This window comes from Barbus barbus (assembly GCF_936440315.1).
Source record: "Barbus barbus genome assembly, chromosome: 12".
NCBI classification, from domain to species: domain Eukaryota; kingdom Metazoa; phylum Chordata; class Actinopteri; order Cypriniformes; family Cyprinidae; genus Barbus; species Barbus barbus.
The window spans coordinates 30,756,432-30,780,854 of NC_136740.1; the positions used below are offsets into that span (position 1 = coordinate 30,756,432).

At 33.9% G+C, this 24,423-nt stretch overlaps 1 protein-coding gene across 2 annotated transcripts in view; it reads left to right on the forward strand.

Moving 5' to 3' along the window:
- Positions 1-566: 566 nt before the first annotated feature.
- LOC306877791 (sodium/hydrogen exchanger 1-like) overlaps positions 567-24,423 on the forward strand; it is a 36,276-nt gene continuing 12,419 nt past the window's right edge. For both annotated transcript variants that reach the window (XR_013784900.1, XM_079429767.1), the window contains exons 1-5: positions 567-1,458; positions 14,995-15,455; positions 17,878-18,128; positions 21,678-21,895; positions 23,376-23,578. Coding sequence is in view for 1 of the 2 variants with exons in the window: in XM_079429767.1 (XP_079285893.1) it covers positions 1,209-1,458; positions 14,995-15,455; positions 17,878-18,128; positions 21,678-21,895; positions 23,376-23,578 (1,383 nt within the window). In the remaining variant the exon portion in view is untranslated. The remainder of the gene's footprint in view (positions 1,459-14,994; positions 15,456-17,877; positions 18,129-21,677; positions 21,896-23,375; positions 23,579-24,423) is intronic.

The window sequence follows — 24,423 nt, forward strand, 5'->3', positions numbered from 1 at the left end:
AGGTCTGTAATGATGAGTAATTGGAGGTAACTTTGACTACTATGATACTTTTTTGTGTGTGTGAGCTTGATAGTCCCCATTCACTATCATTATATGGAAATAAGTGACTCAATTGGAGAAAGAGTGTCCTGTGGGTATAAAACAAGAGTAAATGGATGAAATATATTGACAACTGCGGTGTTTGCATTATGGTGTTCCTTTTTTTTTTTGAGGTTTTTTAAATTGTCTCAGATAATGACCAGGAAGTCACTGCAGAAAATATTACTATGGTGCTTTTTTTGTTGTTGTTGTTGTTGTCATTTTCCAGTTTGACAGCACCAATCCCCATTCTCTTACACTGTGTGAAACGAAATGAGTGTGATAAAATGTAGACAGGTTTATTTTATTTTATTTTGCTGGTTTATTTTACTTTAATTAATTTATTTATTTTAAATGGATATTTTTCTTCATATTATCCCGGCGGGGAAACGCGTGATCTGGCAACCCAGCGACCCTCCCCTCCTCTCCTCTGGATGCCGCTGCGCTCCAGTAAAGAGACCCCTCCCATTGCTTGTAGAAACCTGCCCAAAGGGTGTGTTTTAGAGCGGTACGTATATCTGCTCCGCATCACGCACTGCAGACATGGTGAAAGGAGTCGGTGTATATGAAGTGGCCAGTGTTAGCGCTAAAAAACATCGTTTAAGTTCTTCACGGAGCGCGGAGGAGCAACAAGGCCATTCGTAGACCGAGTCGCCCGGATCGGGACAGGACAGCCGGCTCCGATGCTATCAGAAGATAACAACCACCAAGATGAGCAAAACCTGATTTGAGAACTGACTTTTATCGATGAGAAGTGTCTTGGAGTTGTCATTGAATGTCCTTTTCACGGCTGGCGGTGATGGAGGAAGAAAATGAACACCTTACAGTGTAATGCCTGAGGAAATCTTCTCACACCAAATATTTGAGTTGAGTATATATATTTCCTGCTTTAGATGCAGGTATAGACACACTTACCTGTCTATATTTCCTGGTTTGCTTCACCCGGAGGGGGTGTGCTGCTCGGTGCTTTACTCAAATCAGGAAGTACTTTAGGAAACCCAAGAGCCTTGTTAAAAGTCAGAAAATGATCCAGGGATTACCCAGTAGAAACTTCACCGTAGAGCTAGTTAAAGAACTGGTCAGATAATATCAGTGTTATATCTGGAGAGGCTTGATTCCTCTCTTCTTCTATGATGGAGCTCAAGATGTTCCTCCTCGTCTTGGGGCTCCTGGTGGGCACCAGCTCTCCAGGCATCGGCACCAATCACGGAAAGGCCCCTGACAGCCATGACCAGGGGCCCCAGAATCAAGGGAGCCACACTCACACTAACACTACTCCGTACAAGAAGCCCTTCCCGGTTCTGTCTTTGGATTATGAACATGTCAGGCTCCCCTTTGAGATTTCATTATGGGTTCTGCTGGCTTCACTCATGAAACTGGGTGAGTATGTTTATATTATGAATGTATATGTTATGCATTATTGGCTTTGGATTATTGTATTCAGGGGCAGTAATCTGTCTGACTGATAATACACACATGCATTATAATATCAAAAATAATATGGTATAAAAGTGTTTACATTTTCAGTGGCTTTGTCATATTTTGTGTGATTAACCATTAGGTAGTATATAAAATCTAAAACAAACTATTTTTTTTTTAGACACACACACACACACACTGAAAAAAAAAAATATGCATGTAACATAATATACTGTATTAAAATACAATGTATAAAAAATCAAATAAAAAAAAGTTTTGTATTTGTTATATAAAAATAAATATTACAAAAATGTATTTAAAGTTATTTTTGTATTAAAGTGCAGAAAGTTATCAAATTATAAAAAAACTGTATTTAGTGATATATATCATAATACTTTTATTTTATTATGATGTTATATTTTTGTATAATACATATGTAAATACATGTGATGACATGTTTATATTGTTATATCCAGTGTCTTATTTTAATTTATAATATCAAATAATATATAGGCCTATCATAACAAATGTATTTTATATTCTGTTATATTCAGTTGCTTAATTTTGTGTGATCCGATATTTATAAGTTAAAATATTCTAAACTTTAGTTTATTATGTGTGTGTGTGTGTGTGTGTGTGTTGATATGAGCACTCATAACATATATTACATTTACATTTAGTCATTTAGTAGACTTACAAATGAGGAGAATGGAAGCAATCAAAACCAACAAAAGAGCAATAATATGCAAGTGCTATAGTCTCAGTTAGCTTAACGCAGTACATGTAGCAAAGTTTTTAAAATGATATAATAAATAAAAAGAAAACAGATAGAATAGAAAAAGAATAGAGCAAGCTAGTGTTAGAGGCCTTTTGTGCTTTTGTTAATTGTATAATAAATAAAACAGATATAATACAAAAAGATTAGAAAATAATTTTTTTTTAAAGAAATATAGCACAAAAAAAATAGTATGTGGCTCAGAAACGTGAAGTTCTGAGAAAATCTCCCGCAGAATTAGTTTGCATTAATATTTTGTTATCTAGTGCACTGACGTTACGTGTGAGTTAAGTCACTTCGACCCAGAGAGACCCTTAAATTACCCTCTTCCCGGGGGCATTTTCTTTCGTGCTGTTTACCAGTGTAAATATTCCTTTTCACACAGTGATGAAGTTGCACAGTCATCAGAACAGTGTTTGGTCTTGCTGTCAGTATAATGTCTGGTCCAGTTTGCAGTTTATCTGGACAAGAACTGTCTATTTATTCAGGAAGACTGACATGTAAAGTGACCAATGGAACGCCTGGCAGCTGTGCAGCATCAGCCAATCAGCTCTTGCCGTTTTGGTGTGCATCATGGAATTGTGTGTCGTCTGAGACTAGGACGGTGGTAACCTGAGATTCTTACATGCTTGCTGTTGAATGATACCCTACAGTGCACAGTGTCAATTAGACGCCTGGTATACGGCTAATTACAGTGCATACTGACCCGAGAGTACTGACTGCACCAGGCCTGTGTAATTAAATGCTTAGTGAGACAATGAAGTGTTGTTGGGTGTAATATGGTTTAGTAAATCATGTTTTACTTATTGAGTGGGTTATGAGGCGGTTAGTGCATAATGTGACTATTGCTATCAGTGCTTGAGAGGAAACAGAGAATGGTGAAGATTTGGGGAAATGCGTAACGTATGATGCGAGAGGAGAGGAGGATGTCGGCGCAGAGGGTATATGAGGTCAGGTATGTGCAAACGCTGAGTTGCAGGCTTTCTTCCTGTTTCAGTGCGTTAGCTGTGACGGTTGCTAGCTTCCCGATCTACAATCCTCCCGCTGGAGTCTGAAGCCGTCTGCGTGTTGTTTTGTTGACATCTCAATTCTCACACTCGGGCTGTGTTCAGTCTGCCTCCTCTGCTGGTCGACAGTATCATTGTCATTCACAGGGTTTACATCTCAATCCATCTGTTCAAATGAATTGGTGCCACTGCTAGGGTTAAGCATTAATGTTTCAGAGTCTGTTCATTATTAATAAATGCTCCTCATGGGAGCATCATCCTGAAGACCGCAAGAAGTAGGCCTAGTTCATACAGTAGGGCTCAGTTATAGCTTGTATTAGCTAATTGGCATGGTGGAAATTGAAAGCAATCTGATACAGACATGGGGTTTAGATTAATTAATCAGAACAGTTTGAATGAACTCCAGTCAGATGGGTTCAGATTACAATAATTGTGACCCTGGAGCACAAAACCAGTCTTAAGTCGCTGGGGTATATTTGTAGCAATAGCCACAAATGGGTCAAAATTTATGATTTTTCTTTTATTCCAAAAATCATGAGGATATTAAGTAAAGATATTTTGTAAATTTCTTACTGTAAATATATCAACTTAATTTTTGATTAGTAATATGCATTGCTAAGAACATAATTTGAACAACTTTAAAGGAGATTTTCTCAATATTTAGATTTTTTTGCACCCTCAGATTCCAGATTTCCAAATAGTTGTATCTCAGCCAGATATTGTCCTATCATAACAAACCATACATCAATGGAAAGATTATTTATTCAGCTCTGTAATTACTTTTATAAGTGTTTTGTCATCAAAATGTAACACATCTTCAGGGTCCTCCAAAAGACTTTCCACCATTAAACATCTCCGTTATTCATTTTCAATTATTAATAAATGTAATATCATTGTTTGACAGGGCAACTGTAATAATGTTTTCCCTTAGCTTTCAAATAATTTTGAAGTTAGGACAGCTGTGGGGTTGCCCTAAAGTTAAGACAGTTTTTAGGATTATTTGTCAAGTTAGGAGGTTTCTGTAATATCCCTTTCCTATCTGTAGTTAAGATAGAAATGCTGTTCTGTAATAGCTTTTGTCCTAAATGTGGTCCTAACTGAAATGACCATGTTTACCAAACAGATAAAATGAGATTTTGAAGTTAGGATATTTCTGTTATAAGCCCCCAGGGTCACAATTGCTCTGGTGTTGTTTGATAGAGCAGTAATTCAGGTTGCCGCTCCGCAAGAGACAATGTGGAAATATTCATCTATAATAACTTCGAAAGCAGCCAGTTATGCTATTTAGAGACATCATTCAGAAAATGTGCCTGCAAAATGCATTGGTTGACCAAACACAATTTTATGGATGAATGCATTTATTGAAAGCTTGTCATGTGACTATGTAAGATAAGTCCCGCTGAGATTTAATGTCAAATGGGGTTGGCTAAATTAAATAAAACAAATCTGTTGTATTTAAATATGTACTCATGCTCTGTAAATGTCACATGAGGATATAAGTCAACAGGCCCAGATTTCCAAAGAAAGCGTCACAGATTTCTGCAGAATTCAGCTGTCGTTTTGTTTTACAGCAACTTAAGGTTATCTGACTTATGTGTCCATTGTTCATTCTGTTCTCTCGTTACATGCTACTTCTAAATTGATCTGTGTGAACTAATCTCCCATGACCTCAGAGTGTGAAACTGGTTTAGGCTGTGGTGTATTGTCTGCTTGAATCAGTGTTTTCATCAGACCCCCGTCACCCACCGTTCACTCTCGTTAGTTTGATCAGCTGATTAGCGCTCGGTTTTAAGCGATCTGGCTTGACCGGAGGGATTCCAGCACAGCCGCTTCTGGAGGGTGGAGAGGACAGCAAACATCCACATTATCTGGTCTCTAAACGCTGCAAAAAATGGCTTATCTTACTTAGTATTTTTGTCTTGTCTTAAATCAAGACACTTTTACTAGATAAGCAAAATGACGTAAGATATTTAGTCTTGTTTCCAGGGGAAAAAGTAAAATGATCAATTATCAAGTAAAATGATCTGCCAGTGGGGTAAGACAAATACTGTTGTTTTAAGAATATTGTACTTACCCCACTGGCAGATGTAATTTTGCTTGTCTAATTAAAGACAGAATTTTTAGATATTTTGACTAGAAACAAGACAAAAATACTAAGGAAGATTAGCCATATTTTTTGCAGTGATGATCCTTAAAGAATCCTTAAGAAGATCCTTTAGAAAGTCTCAGCCCTCAGCGATAAGGGCTTTGTTTCTGTTGGGCCGGTTGGACTTGTAGCTCATGCATATGCATGTCGTCTGTTTTTAAAGGGGCTACATTTTTTTCATACAAATGTTTGCCATCTGTTGATGGGATGTTCCCTCTTACCAGCTGACTGTGGCCAGGGCTCATTAATTGTTAATTAGTATTGTGTTTAATCAGCATTAGAGGAAACTAATTATTTGAACTTTGTTGGCAGACACCTAAGATTTGACCTTTGCCCTTCACTCAGCTCATTTAAAGTCCCTTTTAAATACCATGGTATAGCAATGATTTTTTTTTTTTCTGTAGCTTTACTAATATTAAAGGAAAACTTCTATATGCACTACCATTTTTCTTTAAAGAAATTGATACTTTTATTCATTAAGGATGCATTGAAATGAATACAATGACAGTAAAGACATTTATAATGTTACAAACAATTTCTATTTCAAATAAATGCTGATCTTTTGAACTTTCTATTCATCAAAGGATCCTGAAAATAATAATGTATCAATGTTTTCAAAAATATATAAAGCAGCACAACTGCTTTCAACATTGATAATAATCAGAAATGTTTCTTGAGCAGCAAATCAGTATATTAGAATGATTTCTGAAGATCATGTGACACTGAAGACTGGAGTAATGATGCTGGAATACAGCATTCATTCACAGGAAGAAATTATATTTTACAATATATTCACACAGAAAACAGTTATTTGTAATTGCAAAGTGAAAGTGAAGTGACATACGGCCAAGTATGGTGATCCATACTCAGAATTCGTGCTCTGCATTTAACCCATCCTTAGTGCACACACACACAGCAGTGAACACTCATTTATGCTGCAGCGCCCGGGGAGCAGTTGGGGGTTCGGTGCCTTGCTCAAGGGCACCTCAGTCGTGGTATTGAGGGTGGAGAGAGCACTGGACATTCACTCCCCCCACCTACAATCCCTGCCGGCCTGAGACTCGAACCCGCAACCTTTGGATTACGAGTCCAACTCTCTGACCATTAGGCCATGAGCACATTTATATTTTTATTTAGTTAATGATTACACATTTTTCTCTGCTAGTTTCTATCTTGGTAACAGTTGTTGTTAGTGATAATAATATGCAGATTAGTCACCTGGCAGCCAGGCCCAGTCTTTCACTGAGATGATGCTGGTTTTTCCCTCGACAGGCTGTTCCCTTGTGACCAGGATCAATATGACTCATTGGCACAGCCGTTACGAACACCTTTAGTGACCTGTAATCAGAGGAACGTAACACGCGAATGAGACTTCACTGCTGCTGCTTCTCATTTCCATTTCTTGCCTGTTTACCCCTCAGATTTACATGCCAGATGTTTGCTTAACCTGTTCCATCTGCCAAGCCAGAAATTTGACTGACTGATCCAACATCTAAGACTCAACACGATGAAAAAAAAAGAAGCTTTATTGGAATTTGAAGTTTTAAATACAGATGCATGCAGCTCTATTGCATAAGTTAATGATAAAGCAAAATGTCATATTTCTGCCATTGCATACTATATATCGACCCAGCCGTAGACTGTATATTAGAGGAGTCTTGGTGCAGACAGAGAGATCTGACATGCCCGGTAACTCTCTGGAGGTTTCTTGTCCCTCGTCTTCTGCCAGGCTGCTCCCATTATCACGGTCCCTACGGGCAGCCGTGTGTTTCACTGCAGCTGAATGCCTGGCGACAAGAACGGTCTGCAGATTTCACCATGCCCTTGAGAGCATTCTGTGTGACTCTCCAGCAGCGATACCCACTAACTAGGGTTTTCTGTGCCGACCGAAGAGGTCGGCTGAGGACGGTTGTGTAGATAGAATCTGTTCAATTGGAAAAGTAATTGAAAAGTTTTGGTTGGTGAAAACGGCACCGTAAAAGTTTCACTTGAATCAAGATTATAAAAGAGAATAGTTTTCTTTTTGATTTTATGTTTTATTATATTTGTTATTTTATTTATTGAAAAAAAAAAAAAAAAAAAAAAAAAAATATATATATATATATATATATATATATATATATATATATATATATATATATATATATATATATATATATATATATATATATATAAATAATATGAATGAGCATTTACAATAATACTTATCTCTGCTATTTTATGAATGTGACATTGAACCAGATAAGTAATTATTCAACTGCTATTAATATGTCCACATTTTAAGTAACTTGAATTTGCAAGATATTTAATTTGGTGAATGCATACTATTTACCAAATGAACATATGATTACACTGATTTTTTTTTTTTACAGTTGTATATAAAACGAAGATTATAGTAAGTTAAGGAGTAGTAAGTTCTACAAGTCTTTCTATTATTATTATTATTATTATTCCCCAGTCAATTTTTCTACCCAGGTAAAAAGCCTTGCGGTTATATTCGATGGTTTGCTTTCGTTTGGCTCTCATATTAGTAATATTTCACGTTCTGCATTTTTTTCATTTACGCAACATTGCTATACTTCGTTCTTCACTTTCTCAAGATAATACTGAAGTACTTATTCATGCATTGGTTACATCTCGGATTGATTATTGCAATTATCTTTTAGTTGGCATTCCTGAAAAGCAATTTCATTGATTAGTTAATCCAGAATTCAGCAGCTATAGTTACTAACTCATGTACTTTTGACCATATATCTCCAAGTCTTTTTCGGCTGCATTGGCTTCCTGTTCGTTATCGTGTTCATTATAAAATTTTACTTCTTACATACAAAGCTCTTCATAATTTGGCACCTCATTATCTTTCAGATCTTCTTCATTTGTATACTCTGTTGTGCTCTTTGAGATCATCTTCTGCAGATTTATTGTCTGTACCAAAGTTCAAGATGAGTTCCTTTGGTGGTAGGGCTTTTAGTTGTGAAGCGCCAAAGTTAAGGAGCTCTTTACCTTTGCACATTCGCCAGCTGGACTCAATTTCCCATTTTAAAGTTCAGATAAAAACGTATTTGTTTAGAATAGCTTTTAATGATTTGCTTGTTTAAATGTTATAATGCTTGTGTTTGTTTTGTATTTTACTGTACGGTGTCCTTGAGTGTCTTGAAAGGTATTATTATTATTATATCATATTTAATATTATGTCTCACAAAGCTGATCAAGAACATGTCTAGGTCATATTCATGCTAAAATCTATTTGCTTTAAGAAAATTGTTACTTTTTTGTCACCATTAGAATTGTTTGTGCACCCCCCTCCTCCCCAAATTCTCATTATTGTAATGCAAAAAAAATCTCATTATTATATATGTAATATAGAAAAAATACACCCGTGCAACATTTACAAGTAATGATTGTTTTTCGTTTATGCATATTTAAATGAAAAATATTGACTTTTCAGTAAGAAGAATCACCATCAGAGTAATTGAAAAATATATAAAATAAAATATATAAACAGAATATACAAAATTTAACAAACAAACTTTTCTGAAGCTATCCAGCAATGCATATTTGGTTAGGAAATGTGCTTAATTCAATGACAATATCGCAATGCAAAAATTATAATGGCCTTTAAAATAAGCTTTACTTTCTTAATGCAAAACCTCTTTTTTTTATTAGATTTTGAAATTTGAGCATGTGTTCATGAGATATTCATTCATTAACACATCTATTTATTTATTGAGCACTGTTGTTTTAATTGCCGACACACACAACCTCAAGTGTGAGTTTACCTTTACAGGGTTTAGTGTCATGCAAATCATTAACCGTGGTAAGGAAATCTTTGGGATTTGAGCAGAAACCAAACACAAAAACCTCTAATGCTCTGCTGTCAGGCTAAAGCGAGACTGACCTGCCCACCTGACACACTTTTACAGCAGTTCTTCAGTGAAGAATAGCCTGTTGATGCTGTTTTACAGGTCTGAGCAAGGAACACCCTTTAGCATGCTTCTGAAAGCCTTCCTTTAGAAACGTCTGTTTCTTTGTCACTCTTACAAGTAAAAAATGTAAAGCAGTCCTGTCCGCTGATACTGCGGTCTATACGTGATCCATAATACAGCTAAATCTTATCAGGTGACACATTTCTACCACCACGAGGTGTATTTATAATTCTGTACATGTCCATCGCTGCTGGCTTGAGACAGTCATGATGACTTCGCTGCTTGTAATTGTTGAGTGTCAGGACCGTTTGCTCTAACGCCGGCAGTTTATTGCAGTCTAATGTTCCCTAAAGGGCTTTTGTAAGTGGCGTGGAAATGCTTATGAAATCACACATTTAAATGCACAGTAACACTGTAATGCTTAGTACAGTAGATTAGCATGCAAAAGATGCATTTGAGTCTAGAAAGTTCTACAGAAGTATGTGAATGCACATTCTGCTACACCAGCCTGGTTTTGTGCATAGTTGTGTTCTGAAATGTTTTAACAGCAATTCTAAATGGTTGCATTCTATATATATATATATATATATATATATATATATATATATATAAATCATTTTTATCATTATTTTATTTATATATATATATATCATTTTTAATATACAGTATCTCACAGAAGAGTACACCCCTCACATTTTTGTAAATATTTTATTTTATTCAAATGCAATTAATCGTTCAGCCCTAGTTTGTAAGTTAAAGTTAGTTAAGCTGGACATTTATAGCAGCTATTTGAATAATAGCGTATGATGTTTAACGTATGAGGAACTGAATGGCCCTCTTTAGATCTGACAGTTCCTAGACATTCAAGAACTTACACTTTGTATATTTTTGGATTTTTTTTTTTAGGGAGAGACAACAAGCAACAGAATAAACAACAGCTCTCTTTGCTTTTGCATGGATTAATTGTATAATTATTTGTGAAGTCTAAATGAGAAATGCTGTGTACAGCTTCTGTTTTAACCCTTTCACACTAGATTCGAAACGAATTATGCAAAACCTGCTTTCCAATGTAAACAATCTTCAATGCAAGCATGAAGCATAAAAATGTTGCTTGTGGGCTTGATCATTTTCAGTTTGCAGATCTGTTTCAACAGTGCAATGATCAGTTTTATTGGGTTTCAGTTGGGGTATGTTTCACAGGTGTAATGTGTTGTAATTTTAACATGCTGTCAGTATGAACCAGACCTTTGTCTCGAGTCTCAGGTTTAGCAAGTTTGAATATGTTTGATCTCTGCTCTATTTGACCTTTCATTTCTGATGTGATGAACAAACCAGAAATAACTATGTAGTGATGGGAAGCTAAGATTGTTTTACAGACTTGATCTTTGAATCTTGTTCAAGAAAATGAACTAATATTTAATAGTCTTTATACATGACATGCATGACGAATGCAAAGTCTGTCTGTGCAATGACGGGTCCTACTCTGAATACAAGTTAATGATCATTTAGAATAAAAGCAAATAAGAAATTATTTAAAACAATCAAAATTTATGAAGAGCTCTTAAATGCATCCTAGTAAATTATTAATTAATATTTACCTTATTATTATATATATTTTAATATTTACACATCAGTTACTGTCATTTGATGTTTGTTTTGAATTCTTTCCCTGAAACATATGAATGTAAATATTAGCATGTTCAGAAATTTGCCTAAAGAAATCAAACTGGTTGTTGTCCAGTCTGAACTGAGATTAAAACCGGTTTGGAAACTAATTTAAATCACCAAGAGCATCCAGAGAGGGTAAATCTTATGAACTCATATCTGTCTATGACGTATCATAGCAGTGAATATTGCAGCCAAAAATGAATTATGAGAAATGATTATGGTAGTTCACCTCCTGATTCCCTGCTGCACCTTCTGTTTCAAGACTTTCAGTAGTTTGCCATGTGACAGACACAAAATGAACATAGTTCACAATCATTACTTGGTTCAATAGAATTTAGTTATTATATTTTATTTTTGAAGTGAAACTAAGCCATGATTTATTTATTTATTTATTTTTATTGCTTTGCATTACATTTTTTTTATAACAGTATATTGTTATTGTTTTAAATTTAAACAAAGCAGAAATTTATTTTTAATTGTTTATTTTAGTTATTTATACAACTAAGCCTGTTTTAATTTTATTTTATATAAAAGTATTTATTTATTTATATTATAATAATAAAATGTTCAATAAGAAATGCCATATTTTCCAGATTATGTCATCTGATACATGCTGCGCCTTATATTCCAAAGCGACTTATATAATGCACTTAAAGGAATAGTTCACCCAAAAATGAAAATTCTGTCATTAATTACTCACCCTCATGTCGGGTCAAACCTTCGTTCATCTTCAGAACACAAATTAAGATATTTTTGATAAGGGTCCTACCATAATCAAGGCACAGAAACAGCAAGGACATCGGTGAAGTAGTCCATGTGACATCAGTGGTTCAACCATAATTTTATGAAGCTATGAGAATACTTTTTGTGCGCAAAGAAAACAAAAATAATGACTTTATTCAGCAATTCTGTGTTTCTGCGTTACTGTGCCTTGATCGTGGTAGGACCTCTCGGATTTCATTAAGAATATCTTAATTTGTGTTCAGAATTTTAAATTTTTGGGTGAAATTTCCCTTTAGCGTCAAACATGCAAAACATGATTTGGATTTGTGCCGAATGATAGAGGTTCATGAGTACACCTTTGTTTGTTTAGCACATTTCCCACATGCTTGTAGTTTCAATTTCACTTAAATTTGTGTTGTGGTTATTATAAACAACATTTATTATAAACCCCAAGTCAAAATGTTGTTTGCTTTGTACTTAAGTTTTTGTATTTTCATCAACACAGGTTTGTTTTAGTTCACAAAGGCATATCTTTAGTAAAAGATTTGGCTCGTTCAGTGATTTACTGTGAATTTTAGCCAAGAACACACACACTTGATCTGTCCTTGTTGGTCCTCTGCTGTGATTTAGTAGAGCAGTAAAGCTGTGTCATGCATGCCGTCAGATTCCCACGAGCTGCTTGAGTGGATGCACATAAACGTCTGCTGTGAGAGCAGATCTTGCAGAGAATGTTTAAGAATGTCTTAATCTAGTTAACTAAAACAGGGTAGTTCTAGTTAACGAAGACTTTTTTACTACTTGAAGTAAACAGTAACCAAAATAAAATATATATATATATATAAAAAACAATCTTTAACTCTCTTTCAAACATTTTAGTGTGTTAAAACTAATAAATAAAAATTATAAGTAAATAAAAAAATAAAACTAATTAAAATGACAAACACACATCAAAATTATTAAAACTTTAAAATTAAGGTGAAAACCGAAAACATAAAAATTAAATCTAATTTAAAATAAATAACAATGAATAAATACTATAAACATAAAAAAATAATAATAATAATAATAAAAATGACAAAACACAACAAAATTACTAAAACAGTGAAGTGAAAACAGTAAATATAAAAATACAATCTTATTCAAAATATTAACAAAAATCTGACACTGGATCAGAGGAAGTTTACATTGAGTTTATACATGCTTTTTTTTAAGGGACCATTCTGTGTGCAGAAGATTTTGATGCACTGCATAGTAGATGCACCCCATTTGCATACAGTTATCTTAAAGTTACAGAACAATCTTTTAATTAATTCCAAGGTTGTAAGGGCAAATAATGGCTGTTTTGGGGCAAGAAACCTTAATTAAAAGTGGGCTGCTGAGAAAAAGATATTGCTAGAAAAGTGTGCATTTTGGGCCCTTTCATCCATCTTTTCTTTTTTCCTCATCTCTCCAGCTATTAACTTTGTTCCCTTGCCACTTCAAGGCACAAAGATGTGTAAAAAAGTGAGAACGTGGAGTCAATGAGTTATTTAGATCACAGCTTGCATGAAGGCTTCGTTTCTGTAGCGGTGAGATGTTGACATCGGTTATGTGCTAACGAGCGTTTTTAATTGGATGTGCTCAGAGTGTATGTTGGCGGTAACATGTTCACGCTGTATTCTCGTCTCTCCACACGTGCCAGCAGAAGACGTGTGTCACTCTGGACTCTGAATAATTCACAGCCTCTCCTGGGGGCTCATTGTAGGCTGTTTGAGGGGCCTCACCACGGGCACGGGGTCAACGTGAAGGTCAAATCACCTCATAATAGCTGAGGAATTCTGACTCTGCTGTTTTGTCCTGTTGCTATCAGTCCTTAGTGTATTTATATAATACTGCTCTAGGGACGGGCTGTATGAGCACAATCTTATCAGGGTGTGAGTAGTTCTTTATCACTGTAAAGGTCCAAAATATTTGTATGTGTTTTTTTTTTTCGTATTCGTCATCCTTTCCTATCAAAACGCTTGCTATGGATGCGAAAACGTATAAAATCGAAACTGATCCGTTTTTTAATATATTTTTTTTAATGACGGGTGAAAGTTTTGGAGGCAGTGTGTAAACGTGATTGACACAATGTGAGGTTGTATTTATTTTTTAACATGCGAAAATTTCGGACAAGAATTTCAGACTCCGTGTGCAAAGACCTTAACTCTGTCATAATCTAGGTATTTATGCCTCAACGTGTCGTAAAAATTGTTTATATATTAAAAATTTTGGATTTTTTGTTTATAATATTATGTTCGTAAAATAAGCTGAATTTTATTTTTATGTAATTTCTGAAGTGATTTATTTATTTAATAATAATATATATATATATGTATGTGTGTATATGTATGTAATTTTGATAAAGCAGTGAAACAAAGCAGAAGCTATTTATTTTTATTTATTTGTTTTTTAGTTATTTATGTTTTTCGATAAACAAGTAAAACTAAGCCAGTTATTTATCTTATTCATCATTTTATTGTACAATTTATTTATTTTGTGAATTGTTTTTTTTAAATGTCCCTTTACAGAATGTAACAAACCACAGGTTGTTAAACTTGTTGCTATAAGACACTTTTAACAAAACACTGAAAAAATACTTCCTGTCCTTCTGATGCATGTGCATGTAGACAAATGAATACAATACAGTTATGTTGATTGTATAATATCTGAATGGCTGCCAGTGGAGAAACAGGCTTATTTCCTCCATTAGTGTTGTAGCTAGTATACAATGTTAACCAGCTAAATGTTTTTTTTGTTTTGTTTTTTTTACAGCCATTATTTAAACGAGTTTGAGTAAAATCACAATTATATCATCAAAAAATATATAAAAATAAATCGATGTGCAACTTAAATGATTTTTTTATTTGTGTTGATCAAATTTGATTGAATGATTATTACATTTTATTTTTGTTTAAATGTTTTAGCTGCATGATACGTTTTTATTTAATTTAAGTTGTTTATTTTGACTGAAATATTTTATTTTATATTATATTATATTATATTTAGTGATGATTTGGTGATGAATTTAGTGAAATTGTGGCAACCAAAAATATTTGTTACCAAAATATGTATATATAAAATACAACCAAAAATATGTATTACTTTTGCAATTTCAGCAAAAGTATCGGTTAACTCTTTGTTAAAATTTAGAAAATTTGTATGAATTATATGAATATCCAATGATTGCAGTTGTCCTGTCTTGATGCAACCATGTTTCTCATTCTCTTTCAGGGTTCCACCTGATCCCTCGCTTGTCCTCCATCGTGCCGGAGAGCTGTCTGCTGATCGTGGTGGGCCTGCTGGTCGGCGGTCTCATGAAGGTGGTAGGCGAGGTCCCTCCGGTGCTGAATTCCAAAGTCTTCTTCCTGTTCTTGCTGCCTCCCATCATCCTCGACGCCGGCTACTTCCTGCCCATACGGCAATTCACTGAGAACCTGGGCACTATTCTCATGTTTGCAGTGGTGGGAACGTTCTGGAATGCCTTCTTCGTTGGTGGTCTCCTGTACGGCGTTTGCCAGCTTGAGGGCCATAGACTGGCGACCGTGGACCTCCTGTCGTGCCTGCTGTTCGGCTCCGTCGTCTCGGCTGTGGACCCCGTGGCCGTGCTGGCTGTGTTTGAGGAGATCCACATTAACGAGCTGCTCCACATCCTGGTGTTCGGAGAGTCTTTACTTAATGACGCTGTCACTGTGGTGAGTTCACTGAGTTCTACTTATGAAAAAGAAAATTAAGTAGTGTTACTGTATGTATGTGTAAATATCATTTATATAAAGTTTTATTTATATAATAAAAAAATATGCATGCGTGCATGCATACATACACACACACACACACACACACACACACAGGTGCTTCTAAAAAAATTTGAATATCTTGAAAGTTCAGACGTCTTCAGGAAAAGGGCTACCAAGCCACTTCTGAACCAGAGACAACGTCAGAAGCATCTTACCTGGGCTGTGGAGAAAATGAACTGGACTGTTGCTCAGTGTGGTCCAAAGTCCTCTTTTCAGATGAAAGTCAATTTTGCATTTCATTTGGAAATCAATGTCTGGAGTCTGGAGGAAGAGTGGAGAGGCACAGAATCCAAGCTGCTTGAAGTTTGCAAATTATTTATTTATGATATATAGATTATTTGGACACCCCCTTCTAATGAACATGTTTGACTACTTTAGTAATTTCTGCGAGTACAAATCTTAATGTTTAAGCATATAATGATATTCTAGGGAATTGTGTGCTTCTAATTTTACAGCAAGAGTTTGAACAGAACCCTTTTCTATTCTAACATGACAGTGCCTCTGTGTATAAGACACGGTTCAAAAACACATGATTGATTGAGTCAGTGTGGAAGAACTTGACTGGTCTGCAGAAAGACAAGTCCTGATCCAAAAACTCATCACCAAACACCTATGAATTGTACATACACTATATGGACAAAAGTATTGGCACACATCCTTCTTTAGAACAGAAAAAGGCACTAACACAACTGTGGCAACAAAGATGGAAACATAGTTCATGTATTTAAAAATTGTATTTCCATCTGTTGCAACAGTTTTGGACGTGTCTAAAATGACTGAACCCATACAAACAACTCATTGGTGTTTGGTTTGTATAAAGTGTATAATATTTAAAATATAATTATATTGAAATTTACTGTCAAAATATGAATGTATTTTTATTTAAATTAATTAATTAATTTTAATTAAATGATGTTATTATTTGATATTAGTTATTGGCAGAATGTCGTTTATTGTGTCCTGCCTCTGCTGTTGTAGCTCTCTGTCGATCAGCCGCTAGTCTCTGTATAATCTATGGGATTGTTCCAGTCCTTCTCTCTCTGGGAGAACTCACTCTCACAGCTCAGTTTATCAGCTGATTGAGTCGTCTCGTTTCCATTAGCTCAACTGTTTTTCCCTGACTGCTTGACCTCATGCTTTCAATGATCTTCTGTCTCGAGTGGTCAATGAAACCAATCACACTTAGAGGTGATCAATGAAAGAAGTCAAACATGAGATCAGGTGTTCGATGAAGTCCTCCTCTGCTAATCTGAGCAGTATTGGTTGTCCCGCTTTGTACATCTCCACTGGGAAGCAGTAAATACATGTTTGAGTTTTTTGCACAAGCACAAAAGGGTCTGATAATATTTAATGTACTTCATAAGAGGAAAAATACTAAATCTGGATGTTTACACATTTTCATAATTTAAGCAAGAAACCTTGTGATGCAGTCTTAGACATATAGCTAGTTGGTTAGTAAGTTAAACTAAATAAATAATAAATGAAAGAATTGATATAATTTAAATAAATGTAAATAAATAAATAATATAGTATGCAATTTTTGTTGTAGTAATACTATATTATATATGTACGTATGTGAGTAAATTCAGTAATTTAATTTAATAATGCAAATATTATAATAATTAGATTAAATTAATATATTGCTTGTTTGTGTATATATAATCTTTTGATATTGTATATTAATAAAAAATATATTATGAATAAGTATAATGAAGTATAATAATTAGAATAAATAATGTTTTTTATATATATATTAATTAAAATAAATTATAAATAGTTTATTTATTATTATTATTATACTTGACTATAATAAAGTTTATAATAAATAATACTTACAATAAATTATAATATATCATTAATAAATAAAAAATATATATTTCTCAAATTAAATGTTAATATTAACTAAACATAGTAATACATTTTAACATGTTTTTTTTATTTTTTATATAAATATAATATTAATTAAAATTAAGTAAAAATGTCATTGAAAAAAAAAATATATATATATACTTTTAATACCATGGTAACACTATGCCCGGTTTCAAAGACGAGGCTTAAACCTAGTCCCAGACTAAAATGCATGTTTGAGCTGTTTTAACTGAAAGCAGCTTGATGCTCACCAATAATGTTTTTTTTTTCCTCTCTGAGGCACGTTTCTAAAAGCTACTTAAATGTCCTAATTGAACTATGGCCTAATCCTGGCCTAAACTAAGCCCTGTCTGTGAAACCAGGCCTGTATGTTTGATTAAGCTGCCTGTGGCTCTAATGCTGTGGATGGTGTTCATTCCTGATGCACACTTCCTGTTGTTCTTGTCTGTAGGTGCTGTATCATCTCTTTGAGGAGTATAGCAGTGTGGGCACAATCAGTGTCATGGATGTGTTTCTGGGTGTCGTGTGTTTTCTGGTGGTGTCGTTTGGTGGTATCGTGGTGGGAGGCATCTACGGGATCCTGTCGGCCTTCACGTCCCGCTTCACCTCGCACACGCGTGTCATCGAGCCTCTGTTCGTCTTCCTCTACAGCTACATGGCTTACCTGTCGGCGGAGGTGTTTCATCTGTCCGGCATCATGGCGTAAGTGACCACTTCATTTACTAGCAGTGCTATTTCAGCATCATTGAGGTACTCTTACAGTGTTTTGTTCATATTTTTAATTAGTTTTAATTTTAAGATTTTTAGTTTTTATTGTAATTTGAGATTAAGTTTTAGTAATTTTTATTTTATCTTATTTTATTTTTTAATAAATTTTTTTAGTTATGGTTTCTATTTTAAATGTTTTAGTTTTTAGTTTCTTAATTTAGTTTATTTTAGTACACTTAGTACTTTTCAGTTAAGGTTTATTTTATTTCAAGTGATGTAAATTATTTTGTTTCATTTGAGTTGAAGTTTTAGCAATTTTTTTTCGCAGTCATTTATTTTTTTATGTCTATAGTAATTTTTTTCAGTATTCGTTGTTTTAGTGAATCAAGTAAACTTGATAAAAATGGAAAATATTGCTGAAATGAATAAAGTTGATGTTTTGTTTTTGTATTTTTTAAATTTCATTTAAAGGTCATTTTATTTCAGTTAATGGAAGTGTTTTTATGGCTTTAGTTTCATTTTAATTTGAGTTCAAGTTTTTTTTGTCATCTTTATTAGTTTTCTTTTAAATATGACTATATAGTTTTTATACATTTTTGTTTAACTTTTAGTTTTAGTTATTTTAGTCAAGTAAATCACATGGAAATGGTAAAAGCTGCTAGGTAACTAGTTTAAATAAAATGTTTATTTTAAATTCAAACTAAAAAGTTTATTTAATTTATTTTTTGGGACATATTTGCATTAATTATTTTTATTTCAATTAATGCAAATGCATTTTTTTATGGTTTTAGTTAACTATATAACCCTGTTTACTAAAGTGATTTATAAAATGTTGCTAAAACCTTTTATTTGGAATAACATGCACCAATAATTGTGCACAATATGATGCGGAATAAAATGCAACATGCTAAATTAATCAATTAGTTAATTAGATTTAATTAGATTTTCATTCTAAAAGATTGATTAAATTGTTAAAGTTTGAATAAATTTCATTAGACACTTTTTTTTATGATAAATTTGTATTAAATAATAAAACGATCTTAAAATTCTGTGAATTTTTGCAAAAAAAAACATTTTTAGTTTGGAGTAACAATAAGTCATTCTCAAAAAGACCAGGAGCATGCATTCATGTTGAATTTATTTAACATTAAAATAAGTTGTTATTTTATGGGGCTTTTTTTATTTTTAAAATTGACTCTCCAAAATTGCACGAGTGTTTTCTGTTTCTCACTAAATGATAAAATCAATAAACGGGGCCAGATGAAGCAGGTCAAGGCTGGTTTTTCTCAGATTTGAAAGCATCCAGTGATTTAACAGCTTGTTGCCGACACTTCATCTATCGTCTCAAGGCGTCTGGAGTCATTGCTCGTAAGTAACAGTCTGTCAGAGCTCGGTCAATACCTCAGCGCTGAAGACGGCTCTCGGTTATGAGCTGGTGACGCTCGAGTGGATGATAAAAAGAGTCTGAAGCTCCGACAGGCCTGGAGATGAAGCAGTGATTCACAATGTATCTCATGGTCTGCAAAACTGATCCACCCATTACAACAAACAATTAAAAATGGACAGGCTGGGTGGTGTAATATTGTTTAACGATTTGTTTGTTTCTTTTTGAAAGAAATTCAAGTCAGTAAGGATGCATTAAATTGATTCAAAGTCTATTTAAAATGTAATAAACTAGTTTCAAATAAATGCTGTTCTTTTGAACTTTATATTTTTAAAATTTTGTAATATTTTCATCTGATTGTTAGTTTTATTTTGCCATTTCATTAGACATCCTTATTTGATGATACATTTGTAGTAAATCATAAAACAAATAATCCAGAAAAAAATAAAATAGAAAACACAGAATTTGAAAAAATATCATGCGACGCCTGGAGAAATTATGCTGAAAATTCAGCTTTGATCACAGGAATCAATTATAATCATAGAAATCAGCTATTTGAATATATTTCACAATATTGCTATATCTTTGACTAAATAAATGGTGAGCATAAGAGCCAAATTTTCAAACTCGACACCAAATGTTTGAATGGTAGTTTACATTTTATGCATTTGGCATATTATTTCCTAAGTGTTTTACATATCAGTTTATGTATCTTTGAATGACCTTAGCATAGCTAGCAGCAATATCTACCCTTTCAGGTACAAATGCATGCATTTGCTTGACATGACGTACCTTTTTACCCTTGTATTGTATAAAACAAGTCATTTTATCTAAAAATGACACACAGTCTCGAATGCATATTGCTGTATAAAACAGCACAGAGCTGTGAAATAGCCTATTATGCAAAGCATTGCTCCTGAAGGCACGGCTCACTGCGGTCACAGGAAGTGTTGTCACAGATGCCCTTTTAAAAGAGGAACAAATGAGAACAGGAGGAGCCTTCACAAGCCCAGCAGTTAAAATGATCAGTCCTGATAATGATCCCAGTCAGAGGTGGAACTGCGACCCGCCTCTGTTAACATTGTGTTACAGTGAGTCACAGGTTTATCAGGTGGAGATAGTTAGGCATTGAAGCACACCCCATAATCCTCCACTGCTTCCACTTGCAGACAAAAGTCAGTCACTTCAGTTGTCAGTAAGTTGTCGTGACCACCTCGACTGTAGGTGGAATTAATTCCTCACGTCGAGCTAAATGAGGGAAATTGAGATGTTCACTTTAAAGGGTGTATGCTGATGTATTTTGATGATTTATTGAAACTGTTGCCGTGGTGCGATTTTATGCAAGGGCTGGTCGAAATTCAACCCTTGGACCAACTGACTGTAGGGCAAATTGGGACAGAAATGTATTACTATTGTATAGTAAAACTTGTAGTTAATAATGATAATAATAATAAATACCATTTATTGCAACATTATATTGTATTATTATTTTAAGGAATATCATAGAACCCAAAAATATTTTTTTTCACCCAAGTTGCCTTATTTGACAGAAAATAAAATATAAATAAATAATACATTTTGAGAAATTTTTATTATTATTATTATTATTATTAAAGAAATGTAATACAAACAAAATATATTTTTTATCCATGTTTTAATTTATATGGTATACAGGTTCAATTGTGCAGCACCTTATTTGACTAAAAATAAAAATGCAGTGTTTTGCTGTAAATTAATTTTCATATGTTTTTATGAATTTCATTAGGAACCATTGTTATTATTAATATTATTATTTATTTTAGAAACACTTATTTTATTGTTATTTTTTAAGGAATATCATGTAATCAAAATATGTTTTATTTTAAAAGAGTGATTACAAAACTTTTATGAAGTCATTTAATCAGATGCCATATTTGATGCTAATTTTGTAATAAATCATAAACTCATCTACAAACAAAAATGGAAAATACAGAATTTGTGGGGAAAAAATGAATGTGGAGTTTACTTGTAAACAAATGTATGATTCTGGAGGTCTAACAAACATGTGCAGTGCATTTCCCATTAATGGTATGAAATGAATAAGGTGATAAATCTTGATATCAGATGATATGAAGGAAGTATTGTCGGGTCAATAACGTAGATGAATCTTCTGACTGCAGGCTAATTGCATGTGGTGCCGTCATGCGTCCCTATGTGGAGGCCAACATTTCCCATAAATCCCACACCACCATCAAGTACTTCCTGAAGATGTGGAGCAGCGTGAGCGACACGCTCATCTTCATCTTCCTGGGAGTGTCGACGGTGGCCGGGCCGCACGAGTGGAACTGGACATTCGTGGTGGCGACCGTCACTTTCTGCCTGGTGGCGCGTGTTCTGGGTGAGTGAAGTTTAGCGGGACCTCCTAAATCTCCAAATTATTCACTAGTTTCACTTCAGTATCTGGGGTGTGATTGTGTGCATTTGCGTCATGGATTCAGGGAAGGTCCATCATCTTTAATTATTTAATAAATAAATATATATATATTTATTAGTGCTGTCAATCGATTAAAAAAAATAAACTAATTAATCGCACATTTTTCTGAAATTAATCGCGATTAATCCTACCTAACATTAAAGTTTTTAAATTTACTTTTATATTGCAATAATTTCACATTCAATCTTCTAATTAATGTACAAACAACATAAAGACAGTATAGTTTTAATATTTGTATAATGACATCTTTTTTTATGACTGAAGGCCAGCACCACTCTGGTATCTCTGGAATAGTTTCATACACCGATCGGTCTGCACACGCAAACGAAATCCTAGATATTTCAGGCAATATAGAGATCCTGGCCAGGATGCGTCCGGGAAAAATGGCACGTATGATCACCCTATATAAAATATATTACATGCATGCACAGTTTTAAGGCTTTAATCGTCTTTTTGGTAACTTCATGACTTAACTTAAACGACATTGCATGCACGTAGTTTATTTTCGCGCTTTGATATGAAAGGATACAGGCTACAGCACGTGCCGGTGTCTTTGTGCGTGCAATTGAAGAGTGCGCTGAAGAGCACAGTACCGTTTCCGCGCTCGTTTGACTCGCACCTGGCGCTGAAGTGAAGTGGAGCGCATGTCTGAAACGTCTCCAGTTTGATGTGGTCGTAAACAGTGTTGGGGGTAACGCATTACAAGCAACGCGAGTTACGTTATAATATTACTTTTTTCAAGTAACTAGTAAAGTAACGCATTACCTTTTCATTTACAAGTTTAACGCATTAAACTGAAAAAATTAATCGCATGCGTTAGCATGCTAATTTTGGCACCACTAATATTTATATATATAATTAGTTAATTGTTTGTAAAAATAAAGATATTTGATGAAATAAAATCTTTGATATAATATATACTTTTTTTTTATTGTATTTGGGTTTGGAGAAGGTAAAAAACAAACAATTATATAATAAATAAAGTATACTAATACTAAAATTAATAAAATGAAGAAAAAAAATAGACGAGAAACATTTTCTAACATTTAATACAATTTTAAATTAAATATAATATATATAAATATAATACAATGTATGTAAATTTTAAATATATAAATGTAATATACACTTTAATTGTGTGTGTGTATGTGTGTGCGCATATATATATATATATATATATATATATATATATATATATATATATATATATATATATATATATATATATATATATATAAAATGGAGAGAGAGAGAGATGGGAATGTTCATCTTTAAGTGGTGTGCTAAACTGTGCTTTGATTTTAATTAGTTTTACTACTTTCTTAATGTATTCTGTGTGCTTAATTAAAGAAGTTGTTTAATGAATGTTTTACTGCATTCAAAGGTGTTATCGGCTTGACCTTCGTGATCAACAAGTTCCGTATCGTCAAACTCACCTCTAAGGACCAGTTTATCATAGCTTACGGTGGTCTGAGAGGAGCGATCGCCTTCTCCCTGGTCTACCTGCTAAACTATGATCACTTCCCCATGAGAAACATGTTCCTCACCGCCATTATCACTGTCATCTTCTTCACGGTGTTTGTGCAGGTCAGTGACTGCTTCTCAAGTTGTTATAATTAATTAATAAATAAAATAAAATATACACACGCTTTATATATATATATATATATATATATATATATATATATATATATATATATATATATATATATATATATATATATAATTGAACCCACCCATTTTTCATGTTACCAAAAGTATTGGATCATGTGACTGACAGGTGTGTTTTGTTGACCTGGTGTGTCCTATTAATGGATTATTCAAACAATAAATAGCACTGAATGTCTGCGCTCAGTTTCAGATCCGTGCAGACTGCATTCATAGTTAGATGTGTAACCAACATGAAAACCAGAGAGGTGTCTATGGGTGAAAAACGTGCAATTGTAAAGCTGAGAGATGAAAAATCAATCAAACCATTGCACAAACACTGGCAATAGCAAGTACAACCATTTGGAAGCTCCTGAGGAAGAAAGAAACCTCTGGTGTACTAAGTAACACCTCAAACGGGTAGATCAAGGAAAACATCTGCAGTTGATGACAGAAACATTGTGACAGCTGTAAAGAAAGACCTTAAAACAACTGTTAGTGACATCAGCAACAACCTCCAGAGGGCAGGAGTGAAGGTATCACAATCTACTGTTCGCAGATGTAACAATTTATAAGCTCAAAAGGGAATTGTATATAAATAATTACAATTTAATTATGATTAATTACAATTATTTATATCGGCTGACAGTAATAACTGTCGCAGAATTAAATCTGTCCGTCCAGCGAACATTCAGTGTAAGTTCATATCAACTCTAAGAAAGGGTATTTCCTTGGCCACAGAAAATACTTTCCTATTAATGCATTAGAGCATGTAGCAAGGGTCA